The sequence below is a fragment of the Malaclemys terrapin genome, chromosome 1 (assembly GCF_027887155.1).
Source record: "Malaclemys terrapin pileata isolate rMalTer1 chromosome 1, rMalTer1.hap1, whole genome shotgun sequence".
NCBI lineage: Eukaryota > Metazoa > Chordata > Testudines > Emydidae > Malaclemys > Malaclemys terrapin.
Window position 1 is genome coordinate 853,531 of NC_071505.1, and position 13,778 is coordinate 867,308.

Sequence of the window (13,778 nt, forward strand, 5' to 3'; positions counted from 1 at the left end):
GGTCATCGGCGCAGCACCAGTCTCCCTGCTCCTGGCACCGATCTCTGAAAAGACGGTCTTCCTATTCGAGGCATCACTCCCCCACGGTTACGGTCAGCTGTCAGACACAAGCTCGAATGGCCCCACCCTGGTCACCGGAAGGGGATTCATCTGGGTCAGAACTTCAGCTCCTCACCACAAGAGCAATGGCCCTCGTGGGCACCTGAGGACTCCTCGGCTCCCACGGTGACGACCTGGCAGCAGGGCCAATGGCCTGTACAGTGGCCATATTGGACCGTGCGGGGCATGCCGGTTATGCCAATGCCCTTCTTGTACCACTCCTCCCTTGCTGCCACAGAGAAGCAACCCCCAGACTGACGGCACTGTGCTTGGGGTGCAGAGCTGAATCTGACACAAGCGGAGGAGCGGATGCCCACTCCAAAAGAACCTTCCCCCACAGGCAACATGTCCCAGAGCTTCCCTTGATGGTTCAATCCTCATCCTTGTCACTGGACAAGGCAATGGCAGGGCTCTCACGCCAACCCACCTGATGACTTTAAGGAACACCAAGTCTTACTCAGAAAGGTGGCTCAGAATTTGGGCCTGGAGGTGGAGGAAATGGCAGAGCAGTCTGACACTTTATTCAACGCGCTCTCGGCGACAGCTCCCTCACGAGTTGCTCTGCTAGTGCATGACAGGGTTCTAAAAATAGCTAAAGCCCTCTGGCAAACCCCCTCCTCTATCCCACCCACCTCCAAGCGGGCCAAAAAGAATTATTTCATCCCTGCTAAGGGGTTTGAATAACTTTATACCCATCCATCCCCAGGGTCACTGATCGTATCTGCAGCCAATGAGAGAGACAGACAAGGGCAAGCAAGTTCTACCCCCAAAAATAAAGACGCCAAGAAGCTGGAACTTTTTGGGAGGAAAGTCTATTCAATGGCCATCTTTTAGTTTAGGGTGGTGAACCACCTGGCTTTATTGGGGAGGTATAACTTTTATCTGTGGGACTCCCTCCAGAAATTCAAAGACTCTCTGCCCCAGGACTTGGCCCAGGACTCCCCAGCATGGGGAGGAGGTGAGCAGCCCTCTGTGGAGAAGGAAGTAGTTCGGGACTATTTAGAAAGGCTGGATGAGCACAAGTCCATGGGGCCGGAGGCGCTGCATCTGAGGGTGCTAAAGGAGTTGGCGGATGTGATTGCAGAGCCATTGGCCATTATCTTTGAAAACTCATGGCAATTGGAGGAGGTCCCGGATGACTGGAAAAAGGCTAATGTAGTGCCCATCTTTAAAAAAGGGAAGGAGGAGGATCCGGAGAACTACAGGTCAGTCAACCTCACCTCAGTCCCTGGAAAAATCATGGAGCAGGTCCTCAAGGAATCAATTCTGAAGCACTTAGAGGAGAGGAAAGTGATCAGGAACAGTCAGCATGGATTCACCAAGGGCAAGTCATGCCTGACTACCCTAATTGCCTTCTATGATGAGTTAACTGGCTCTGTGGATGAGGGGAAAGCAGTGGACGTGTTATTCCTTGACTTTAGCAAAGCTTTTGATATGGTCTCCCACAGTATTCTTGCCAGCAAGTTAAAGAAGTATGGGTTGGATGAATGGACTATAAGGTGGATAGAAAGCTGGCTAGATGGTCGGGCTCAACGGGTACTGATCAATGGCTCCATGTCTAGTTGGCAACCGGTATCAAGTGAAGTGCCCCAAGGGTCGGTCCTGGGGCCCGTTTTGTTCAATATCTTCATTAATGATCTGGAGGATGGCATGGACTGCACTCTCAGCAAGTTTGCAGATGACACTAAATTGGGAGGAGTGGTAAATACACTAGAGGGAAGGGATAGGATACAGAGGGACCTAGACAAATTAGAGGATTGGGCCAAAAGAAACCTGATGAGGTTCAACAAGGAGAAGTGCAGAGTCCTGCACTTAGGACTGAAGAATCCCATGCACTGTTACAGACTAGGGACCGAATGGCTAGGCAGCAGTTCTGCAGAAAAGGACCCAGGGGTTACAGTGGATGAGAAGCTGGATATGAGTCGACAATGTGCCCTTGTTGCCAAGAAGGCTAACGGCATTTTGGGCTGTATAAGTAGGGGCATTGCCAGCAGATCGAGGGATGTGATCATTCCCCTCTATTCGACATTGGTGAGCCTCCTCAGGAGTACTGTGTCCAATTTGGGGCCCCACACTACAAGAAGGATGTGGAAATATTGGAAAGAGTCCAGCGGAGGGCAACAAAAATGATTAGGGGTCTGGAGCACATGACTTATGAGGAGAGGCTGAGGGAACGGGGATTGTTTAGTCTCCAGAAGAGAAGAATGAGGGGGGATTTGATAGCTGCTTTCAACTACCTGAGGGGGGATTCCAAAGAGGATGGAGCTCGGCTGTTCTCAGTGTTGGCAGATGACAGAACAAGGAACAATGGTCTCAAGTTGCAGTGGGGGAGGTTTAGATTGGATATTAGGAAACACTATTTCACTAGGAGGGTGGTGAAGCACTGGAATGGGTTCCCTAGGGAGGTGGTGGAATCTCCTTCCTTAGAGGTTTTTAAGGCCCGGCTTGACAAAGCCCTGGCTGAGATGATTTAGTTGGGAATTGGTCCTGCTTTGAGCAGGGGGTTGGACTAGATGACCTCCTGAGGTCCCTTCCAAACCTGATATTCTATGATTCTATGATTCACTGCCTTCGTAGAGGAGAGTACAGCAGCGGCCAGGAGCTCCCTCCAGATGGCCTGGGATGTGGCCAATTTGGCAGCCAGGGTGGTCGCCTCGGCTGTGGTTATGAGACACGGTTCCTGGCTTCAAACCATGAGCCTGTCCCAGGAGATGCCATCCTCCATCTAAGACCTCCCATTTGATGGGAGCAGACTCTTCTCTGAGCAGACAGATGCAAGACTGGATGGGGTCAAGGACACTCAAGCCACCTGCCACTCGCTGGGCCTGCATACGCCGCAAACGGCCAGCAAGCAGTTGAGGCAGCAACCACCTCCTAGGCCTTGCCCTCCTCAGCAGGGCTGCACTAGGAGAAGGGACAGAGACACGGGTTTTAATCATCGCTGTCCCTCTGTCTCCCGTTCACTACTCAGTCTGGCCCGGTGAAACACCATGAGGGCTAGAATCGCTTGATTTGAGGGTGCACTCAAGAGCAATGCCCCAGTCAGTTTCCTGGATCCACCTTACTCTTTCCTTAACCACCTACGCCACTACCATTCAGCCTGGTCATGAATGACCTGGGTGGTCGGCATTGTATCTCTGAGCTACATCCTGAAATTCTCTGCTCCCCCTCTGCTCCCCCCTCCTTCTCCGTCCCTCTTCAGGGACCCTTCTCACAAACAACTCCTTGCTCTGGAAGTGGAAAGGCTCCTACAGCCTTGAGCAGTGAAGGAGGTCCCTCAAGAAATGAGGGGGAAAGGCTTCTACTCCTGCTATTTCCTAATTCCGAAAGTGAAACGGGACCTAAGACCCATCTTGAATCTGTGACGCCTCAACAAATATCTCAAGAAGTTGAAGTTTCGCATGGTTTTGCAAGCCTCCATCATTCCTGTTAGAGGGCTTTCCCTTCACCCTCTCCCCAGGTTCTTGCCACGCAGACAAAAAGCAGAAGACCAGAAGTCGAAAGTGTAGACCATACAATGTTTATTGGGGTTAGTTTCCAGCAAACATGTTCCATAACTCTGACGCCACAGAGCCTTGTTTCCCAGTGTCTTGTCCCCCCCTCCTCAGGAGGCATACTTATTCCTGAAATGCATGCCCTCAGTCCCACCCCTTACAACTTAGGGTTATGTTCCATTTTGGGTCTGGGGTCTTCATCCCACTTCTTTTGTACCCCATGGGAGGGGTAAGGAGTGAGGTTGTGCTCCGGTCAGGGAGGGGCATTTATTTGGTCTTTTAGTGTTTTATACCTCCCCTCACAAGCCCCTTTGCCCCTCCCAACTGGTTGCTTGATTTTGCCTTGAGCTGGGGTTGAGGCAATCTTAAAGTGTACTTTGAGTAACACTTTAACTGCTCTTATCTATTCCCATTGTACTAACAAATCCATCTGACTAGGCAGAAGCAACATCACAGTGTCTTTGTCCTTTGTTTACACATATTGGTATAAGAGTATCAAAAACTCAAACCCAAAATTCTATCCTAGGCTAACAAACAGACCTATATACTAACAATTCCCTCCCTGGATCCTGGAGACTGGTACGCTGCCTTCGACTTGAAGGACACATATTTTCATATCTTCATCTTCCAAGGGCACAGTCAGTTCTTCTGTTTTGTGGTGGGTCTGTGCCACTTCCCATTCATGGCGCTCACCTTGGACTCTCGTTGGCCTCACGAGTGTTCACAAAATGCGTGGCGCCAGTGGCTGCTTATCTGAGGCGTCGAGATGTCCAGGTCTATCTGTATCTCGACGACTGGCTCATCAAGGGCAGAACTCGGGATCAAGTGCAAAGGAGCCTCAGTCTGGTACTTTCTACCTGCCATGACCTGGCCCTAAACTAAAAGAAATCAACCCTAATACTGGTGCAATGGATAAAATTCAGAGGGGGGGTCCACGACTTCATGCGGGTCAGGGCCTTCCTCCTGGAGGCCTGTTTCCGAGCCATGACAGACCTGATCTGTCATGTAAGGGCCCACCCACTCACCATCATTCACATGTGCCTGAGGCTGTTAGGCCACATGGTGGCATGTACTTACCTGGTCCATCATGCCCAGCTCCATCTCCATCTCCGGACGCTGCAAGCTACATCCCCGACAGGCACGATCTAGACTGGGTAGTCAGGGTGCCAGATCACATATGGTCATCCCTGGAATGGTCGTTAGACTCCGGATCAGTGTTGGAGGGAGTTCCCTTTGTGGCTCCATCCCTGTCTCTGAACCTGGTCTCCGATGCCTTGGACCTGGGCTGGGAGTCCACTTGGGCGAGCACAGCATACAAGGCCACTGGTCGCGGGACGATTGCTCCCTCCACATAAATGTCAGGGAGCTCAAAGTGGTTCGCTTGGCCTTCCAGGCTTTCCTGCCCCACCTGGAGGGCAAGGTGGTACAAATCCTGATGGACAACACTGCCATGATGTTTTACATCAACTAGCAAGGTGGGTCCCGATCGTCAGCCCTCTGCCAAGAAGCTCTCTGTGTCTGGGACTTCTGTGTGCAGCATGCCATTCATCTTGTGGCCGCGCACCTTCCCGGGGCCAGGAAAGTGTTAGCAGATCTTTCTCTTCTCGCCACAAATGGTCACTCCATCCAGGGGTATTCAGTGCGATCTTCCAAAGGTGGGAGATTCCCCAGGTGGACTTGTTCATGTCCCGACAGAACAGGAAGTGCCTCGTGTTCTGCTCAGTTTGGGGGCTCTGATGTATGCCTTCATGCCAGTGCTCTTAATCCACGGAGTCCTCATGAAGATCAAACAGGACAAGGTGAAGGTAATCCTGATAGCTTGGCCTCGCCAGCACTGGTTTTGCACGTTGCTGGACCTTTCGGTGGCCACCCCACTGCCTCTCTGGCCGGATCTGCTGTCCCAGAACCATGGCAGTCTTCTGCACCCGAACTTGGCAGCGTTGCATCTGATGGCCTGGCTGCTGCATGGTTGAAAGGTGCATGGTGCTCGGCCTGTGTCCAGCAGGTACTGTTGGGTAGCAGAAAGCCTTCCATGAGGTTGATCTTCCTGGCCAAATGGAGAAGGTTCACGTGCTGGACCTCAGACTAGGGTATTCGGACCGAGCAGGCCTTGTTGCAGGTGATCTTGGACTGCCTTCTACATCTCAAGCTCCAGGGCCTGCCCCTTCAATCAGTTAAGGTCCACTTGGCTGCTATTTCAGCCTTATACTCTCCATTCCAGGGCAGGTTGGTCTTTGCTCAAGGATGATGGTCTGGTTTTTGAAGGGTGTAGAACGAATCTATCCCCACATTCATGACCCTGTCCCTCCTTGGGACTCGAATCTTGTGCTGTTGTGGCTCCTGGGTCTCCCCTTCGAGCCTTTGACTTCCTGCTCCTTATGTCTACTCTCCTAGAAGGCCTCATTCCTGGTGGCAATATCATCAGCCCTCAGAGTCTCTGAGATTAGGGTGCTCACCTCGGAGCTGCCCTTTACAAGGACAAGGTCCAGCTACGGCTGCACCTGGCTTTCCTGTCCAAGGGAGTTTCACAATTTCATACAAGCCAGGACATATACTTAGAATATTAGACTACTTACCTGTCTCCTTTCCCAAACCTTGAAAGTTGGAAGAGGAGTGCAGGTTACACTCTCTGGATGTCAGGAGGGTGCCATTCCATAAGTCGACGCAGTTGTTCGTCATGGTGGTGGACAGAATGAAAGGTCTTCCAGTGTCCGCCCAGAGAATTTCATCATGGATCACTGCCTGCATCCATTTCTGCTGTGATCTGGCGAAAGTGCTTCCACTGGCAATTGTAACTGCCCACTCAACCAGGAGGCAAACCTCAGCGGCGGCCTTTCTGGGCCAATTCAAGTCATCTGCAGGGTGGTCCAGCCAAACGTTTGTCTCATTACACACTGACCCAGCAGGCCTAAGATGATGCTGGCTTTGGTAGAGCAGTATTGGAAGCTACATGACAGTGAACTCTGAGCTCACCTCCAGGGATACTGCTTGTGAGTCAATTAACACGGAATCGACGTGAGCAAGCACTTGAAGAAGAAAAAACGGTTACCTACCTTTTGTAACTGTTGTTCTTCAAGTGGTGTTGCTCACGTTCATTCCATTACCCACCCTCCTGCCCCTCTGTTGGAGTTGCTGGCAAGAAGGAATTGGGAGGGTGTAGAGCCAGTGGCGCTAATGTACTGACTCATGAGCGTGGCACTCCAGAGGGCGCCACTGCCAACCCTGCTGATACCGCTAAGGCAAAAATCTCTGACAGTCACACATGTGGGTGTGCGCACACCTAGAATGGAATTGATGTGAGCAACACATCTCGAAGAACAGTTCCGAAAGGTAGGTAACCGTTTTTTTGCTGGGCAGGACAGCTGAGGGAAGGGAAGAGGAAATAGGTATATGGTTATGTGCTGTCCACAGTGTGGGCCTGGACACGGTCAGTACTCAGTGCCTTTGCACTCTGTGTTTTTGCTCAATGGAGCAGTCACTGTTTTGGAAAGGTGCTTGTGCAGAGGCTGAATGGACAGCGTGGGCTGAGGGAGAGAGGGGCAGGGATCTTGCCCATGGAAAAGCTTCTAGCTCGCATCTGTCTACAGTGGTTGCGACCAGGGTCACCCAGAACAGAAGATAGCATGGCAGTGTAGCTTACTAATAATAAATTAAAATTTAAATAGTAAATTAGTAACAAAGTAACAGGGAAACTTATATGCCGAGGTTCTCTCCACAGGATCAGTTGCCTCAGCCCTGGTTTGGGAATTGGGCTTAGTTGCTGCAGGGAGGGAATCAAGCTTGCCTTCCACGTCTCCTGCATCAAGGAGGTCTCCTAAGGTCTCTTCCAACCCTAATCTTCCATGATTCTATGATTCTAAGAGCCCAAGTCCCGAAGGGATCCTGGCTTTACGTGGAGCTCTTTTCACTGACCTCCTCATGCTCATCCCCCCATGACTCTTGCTGACCATCCTTGGGGGAAGGTGGCCAGCAGGCGCCACAAGCTGCCGGGGTTCAATGGTCATGGGGTTGGCAAAATCTTGTCCAGTGCCTAAAATAATGGACAGGTTACATGTCCCCTCGTCATCCCTCATTCTTGTCATTCCTCGTTTTAATGTAGGTGCTCCTGAGCTATCTAGCACTGTCCTGCATCCTGGGCATGGCTTAGCAATGTCCTCAAAAATGTCTTCCAGTGCCTGGCCACAAGCTCGTCCTGCACCAGCGCTTCTCCCCAGATGGCAGTGAAATCTGGGTCTCAGCGCAGCTCCACGCAGCAGCTCCAGGCATTTTGTAGGGCTGCTAGAATATCTTTGAAGCTATTGTGATAAACTGGAATCCAGTAGTGAATGGACAAAATCTGGCAGTGCCCCAGCTTATAAACGGGGTGACGGGACATCTGGTCAGCTTGATTTGAGAGCAGAGGAGGGCGCACAGGGAAACAGGTCAGAAACAGTCACCCACAAAGCAGAGGGGGTCAGCTGTTGGAAGACTGTCAAAGGAGTTTGCAGCACCATTTCATGCACATGAATAATAGACCAGACTAACTCGCTTTGCAGTTTGAAAGAGAACTCCAGAGCTTGTGATAAATGCAGAGTCAGTGTGCTGTGATGGATTGCGTTGCATGTAAACAAGTGGTTGCAAACTGGACTAAGTAAAAAGCTGCATATTAAACCATCTGTGTAGACGAGGCCTCTGATGCTTCTGCTACCTCCATGTCCGTCTGTCCGGTCACTACAGTCTCCGTAACGTTTTCTTCACTGAGGTAGAAGGTGGCTCTTTCAGTAGCTTCCTGAGTGTCATGGTTTCCATTCACGCTCCATGCAGAGGCGCACAGGAGGAGGTGGGGATGCTGGAGGGTTCGGGCAGTGGAGTGGTGCGAGAGCGGGGACAGGGGCAGGAGTGGTGGACTCAGGCTGAGGAGACTGTTGGGTGATGTGCTCAGTTAGTGGTGTGTTTTGTAGGGAGTTGTTGTCAGACCTGTGCTTTGGACCTGAGGCAGCGATCCAACCATTGAGGACTCCCAAGGCCCTTTGCGTTTATGGGAACTGCCGTGGGATGTTAGCAGGAATTCTAGCAGTCGGGTGATAGCCGTTTGGTAGGAGTGCTAAGGCTTGCCAGCTGGTGGAGGGCTGTTTCGGACCTGGCGGGAGGGACTCTAAATTAGCTCATTCATAGGTTCATTCATCAAGTCTGGAGTTTCCTGGGGTGTTTGTGCAGTGGTCTGCAAAGAGCGCCATTGTTTTTATCAGTGAGCTCCCCATGCCTGAGGACAGGACCTCGGAATGAGGGAGCAAAGCGAGGGATGAGAGGAGGTGCGATTTCCAAGTGCGAACCTTGGGGGTGGCAGCAGCTGCCCTGAGCCCGGGGTCATGACAGGGCACTTAAGAGTTGGTGCGGCGAGAGTTGTGGAGGAGTTGGAGGGAGAGTCCACTCTACACACCTCCCCATGAATGGTCAATTTTCCTCCTGGTGAAAGGCTAATTGGTGGATGCCTGGAGTGGTGTCAGAGCCAGGATTCTGGACTCGATGGATGAACCATGAGCTTGACACAGTTTGTCAATTCCTATGTTCCCTCTAAAGGACTTCCACGCTCCTTCCCAGCCTGGGGGGTTGCAGCAGGCCCTGCACCTTCAGCATCTTTCTAGCCAGACAGGACTGGGTGAGACTCACCTTCATTCCATTATTCTGAACCTAATTAACAGAAACATGGCATGATGGGTGACCTGTGTCTCCAGGAACTCACTGTGCTGCTTCTCAGCACTGGCTCTCAGCACCTGGTAACCCTAGGAGGAAGAGGCCCGCACTGGAAATAAACCAGAACGTGCATTTTCTCATGGCAATCAACATCACTATTGGTAGAAATGAATGTTTTCAGGGACGTTGAGCAATGCAGAACTGCGTTTAGCTTCTTGCGCGGTTGGTAACTGATGGGACTCTCTTTGCTTGGTTTCTTGCAGTGCCTTTTAGAGAAACTCCCAGCTATACAAAGAGGAGACGGATCACTGGCGCAGGCGGCCTCTCCTCCCCCCGCATGCTGCAGCGTTCTGCCAGCGACAACAATTTGAAAGCCGAGAGCCACCCGTCCTACTCACCAGTGCCCTCGCTCCGCAGCCTGCCCCCACAGCTGCTGGCACAGATGCAGGAAGCTGCTGTTGGGGCAGGGGTGGGGGACAGTAGCCTGGCGAGCACGGGCAGCTCCCGGAGCACTCACAGCCGCTCCCCATCTCTGCAGCGCGTGCAGGAAGAGAAGGAGGCCGACATGCACACACTCAGGAGAAGCAGCCGAGGCAAGGCCAGGTAAGAGAGGGCATGGGGATGAGGGAAATAGGTCGCTTCGTGCTCACCCGGCAGCCCGCTGTGGTTCCTTGCTGAGTTTGCGAGCTCCTGTGCTGGAGTTGTGAGAGAACTGGAAGGGGCTGCAGGGTTTGTGTGCGTGGGTTGGTGCGATCTCAGCCTCAGCGAAGCTGATATTGGACCAGGCCCGTCTCCTTCAGCGGGGTTTGCTGTGACAGGTGGTGCTGGGTGTAGCTGACCTGACAAGCAGCACAGCCACCATACGTGTTGGTGTTCCTGGGAAGTCCCAGCTCCTGGAGCTAACTGGGGACCCTGCTTTGTCTCTCCATGGTTGCGGGGGAGCAGTGACATTGTCTGAGTGGGAACAGGCTGACCAGTGGAGTGTGAAGATACAGTGCAGTAACCTGGTCTCTGAGGCTCTGCATCTTCCTAACCAAGCACCTTGGAGAACAGGAGCTGTCCTGGATTCCGAAGGGGCACGTGCCCAGAGTTAATGCAGCAGGGGTTGGTTTCCTTTTCTCTCCTCCCGCCCCCACCCCAATCTATTTCCGTGCCTCAGGAACCCCTTAGTACATCAGATGCCATCGTTGACTTTGTTGTTGCTATGACAATGGAGCGTATTTTGAGGACAAAGACATTTGAGGTGGCATATTGCAAACAATCGAACATCCACTACAGCCGAACTGACTTCCTGGCAGTACTCACTCACTCCTGCCTAGACGTAGGTGCAGTCCCATTGTCCTGTAGAACCCAGCACCAGCCTTCACCCCTTCCACCATGCCTGGGTTTGGTCCTGTTTGATGGGAACTCTGCCGTCTCGCTGACGGAACAGTGGAGACCCGGGTGAGGTTGGGCAATATCCAGGCAGACAGACACTGCTAGGGTCACATGGGAAAGCTGCCAGATGCTGTTTCAGATAGTTTTATTGAACTGAATGCATGGGAACAATGTGACACACATTCTCTACTATTGTTTCCCAGTCACACATTGGTCTTTCAGGGGATGATCCTCAGGTCTGACACCAACTCCTCATTGGCTGGTACTTCTCTTTGTAAAGATGCTGGTGAGGATCCTGGGAACAACAAACACATGAGCATCACCTTGGCACCAGGGAAAATGACTAAGACTGTAATTAAAGACATAAGAACAGCCATACTGGGCCACACCGACGGTCCATCTAGCCCGGTATCCTGTCTCCCACAGTGGCCAGGTGCTTCAGAGGGAATGAACAGAACAGGGCAATTTCAAGAGACCCACCCCATCATAAAGTCCCAGCTTCTGGCAGTTGGAGGTTTAGGGACCATATTGGCTAACAGCCATTTATGTATCTGTCCTCCATGAACTTATCTAGTTCATTTTTGAACCCAGGTATACTTTGGGGCTTTACAACATCCCCTGGCAATGAGTTCCACAGCTTTACAGTGCGTTTTGTGAAGAAGTTCTCCCTTTTGTAAGTTTTAAACCTGCTGCTTATTAATAGCGTACTTGGACTTTTGGAGAGCCTTTGACCTCCATATCCGTTTGTCCAGTACATGGTTTGTTTACAGTAGTTAGTAAGTTGGTGTTAAGTAGTCTTAATTAGTAAGTTAGAGTACACTATATTGACTGGATCACCCTTGTCCAAATGCTTGTTGCTATCCTCAAAGAAATCTAATAGATTGGTGAGGTACGATTTCCCTTTACAAAAGCCATGTTGACTCTTGTCCAACAAATCATGTTCATCTTTGTGTCTAATAATTCTGTTCTTACTATAGTTTTAACTAATTTGCCTGGTACTAAAGTTAGGCTCATTGGCCTGTAATTGCCAGGATCGCCTCTGAAGCGTTTTAAAAAAATCGGCTTACCTTAGCTACCCTTCAGCCATCTGGTACAAAGTCTGATTTAAATGATAGGTTATATACCGCAGTTAGTAGTTCTGCAATTTCATATTTGAGTTTCTTTAGTACTTTTGGATGAATACCTGCTGGTCCTGGTTGTGACGGGATTCCTGGGGCGCAGCCTGGGACTGTGGGACTGCTGTGCCCCCTTAACTCTCTCCAGCCTGGGCTGTCTCTCACAATGCTTTGTTAGTGACCAGCAGCAAGCCCCTCCAGGCGCTGTGATCACTCAGCACAACAGCATGTGGAGCCCCACAACTAGCTAGATGGCATGAATGCTCCCAGAGCCACTCATGAATCACACAGAAAAAGGCACCCACTAAATCCCCCCAGCTCCCAGCACTGTACCTCAGGAATGTGCCATCTTGCACTGCTCAAGACAAGCAGTGCAGATTTATTAATTGGTTCACCACTTCATCAATGGAAAATGGATGTACACCAGCCTTTGCAAACCTGAGCAGTTTTGCCGCACACATCCTACAAACTCACTGGTAAAGATAAACAGTTAAACAAATTTATTGACTACAAAAGATAAATTTTAAGTGATTATACATGATTGGCAAAAAGTCAGAGTTATTTGCCAAAATAAAATAAAATATAAGCACGCAGTCTAAACTCTCAACCCTATTAGACTGGGCAACATCTAGATTAAGCAGTTTTTCTCACCCCACTGGACATTGCAATCCTTAATATACAGATTTGTCCCTTGAACCTAGGCCAGCCTCCTCTGTTGGAGTCTTCAGTCTTCTTCTGAGTGTCTTGATTGCTTGCAGCATGGGAGTGGCTGGAGAAAAACCAAGCATGGAGCCCCTGTGTTTTGTTTTATTCCCTCAGTTCCATGTGCTTGGAGAACACAAGTCCAGGCATGTCTGGGCGGCATTGCTGAGTCCCCAGGCAAGATTGAGCAGTTCCCCTGGTGTGGCTTCATGCAGGTGAGACATTGAATTATAGCTCCCTTACTGGACAATAGCTGTTGATGGGTTGTTTGACACCCCACCTGAGCACTGGTTACTTTCCTTGCTGTTCTCTCTGGCTGATTCCCCAACTTACAACATGTTTTAGTGACAACCATACAACACAATCTCATAACTTCATGTGCACTAAAGATACACATATTTAGATAGAACAGTAACTTTCAGCTGATCTTAACCTTTTCCCTAATACCTCACATGGCCTGCTTTATAAGCAAGAGACACTGTCTCATCACACGAGAACAAGGGGACATGCAATGAAATAAAAAGGTGGTGAATTTCTAACTCATAAAAGGAAACACATTTTCACACAGCGTGTGATTAGTCTGTGGAACTCATTGCAAGTAAGATTCAAAAAAGGATTGAACATTTATATGGGTAACAAGAATATGTGGAGTGTTATAATTAATGGAAGCATTTTCAAAATGGTCTGAAGTAACTGGTGCTGGCCGCTTCTGGAGGCAGGATGCTGGATTCTATGGACCTTGCGTCTGATCCAGTCTGGCCAGTCCTATGTTCCGGTGTAAGGCATGAAGGCCTGATGAGCAACAGGACCCAGAGGTGTAGTAAATAGAGAGGAGTTAATAGTGGGAGACTCAATGGTCTCTTCTAGACCAGTGTTAGGTAGGGTTACCATATTTTGAGTGTCCAAAAAGAGGACACTCCACAGGGCCCCGGCCCTGCCCCCAGCCCCGCCCCAATTCCACCCCTTCCCCAAAGTCATTTGATTCGCGGGAAGCCTGAAGCAGGCAGCAGGTAAGGGGAGGGTGGAGGGAGGAGGTGCGGCCCAGTCTGTCCCCCCCCCCCCCAATCGAGCGGCTCCCTCCGGCCCCCAGCCCGGCCCCAGTCCCCGGGCCAGCACCCCCGGCCCAGCACTGCCGGCCCCCAACCCCGCACCTCCCTATTTTCCCGGACATGTTCGGCTTTTTGGGATTTCCCCCCAGATGGGGATTTGAGTCCCAAAAAGCTGGACATGTCCGGGAAAATCCGGACGTATGGTAACCCTAGTGTTAGGGAGTGGAGTTCACACCAATGGATACATTATAGATCTGGAGGAGGAGATG

At 50.8% G+C, this 13,778-nt stretch overlaps 1 protein-coding gene across 6 annotated transcripts in view; it reads left to right on the forward strand.

Annotated features, from left to right (window-relative positions):
• SHANK3 (SH3 and multiple ankyrin repeat domains 3) overlaps nt 1-13,778 on the forward strand; it is a 650,584-nt gene that overhangs the window by 286,811 nt on the left and 349,995 nt on the right. For all 6 annotated transcript variants that reach the window (XM_054034834.1, XM_054034750.1, XM_054034917.1 and 3 more), the window contains exon 11: nt 9,530-9,869. In XM_054034834.1, the coding sequence (XP_053890809.1) occupies nt 9,530-9,869 (340 nt within the window). The remainder of the gene's footprint in view (nt 1-9,529; nt 9,870-13,778) is intronic.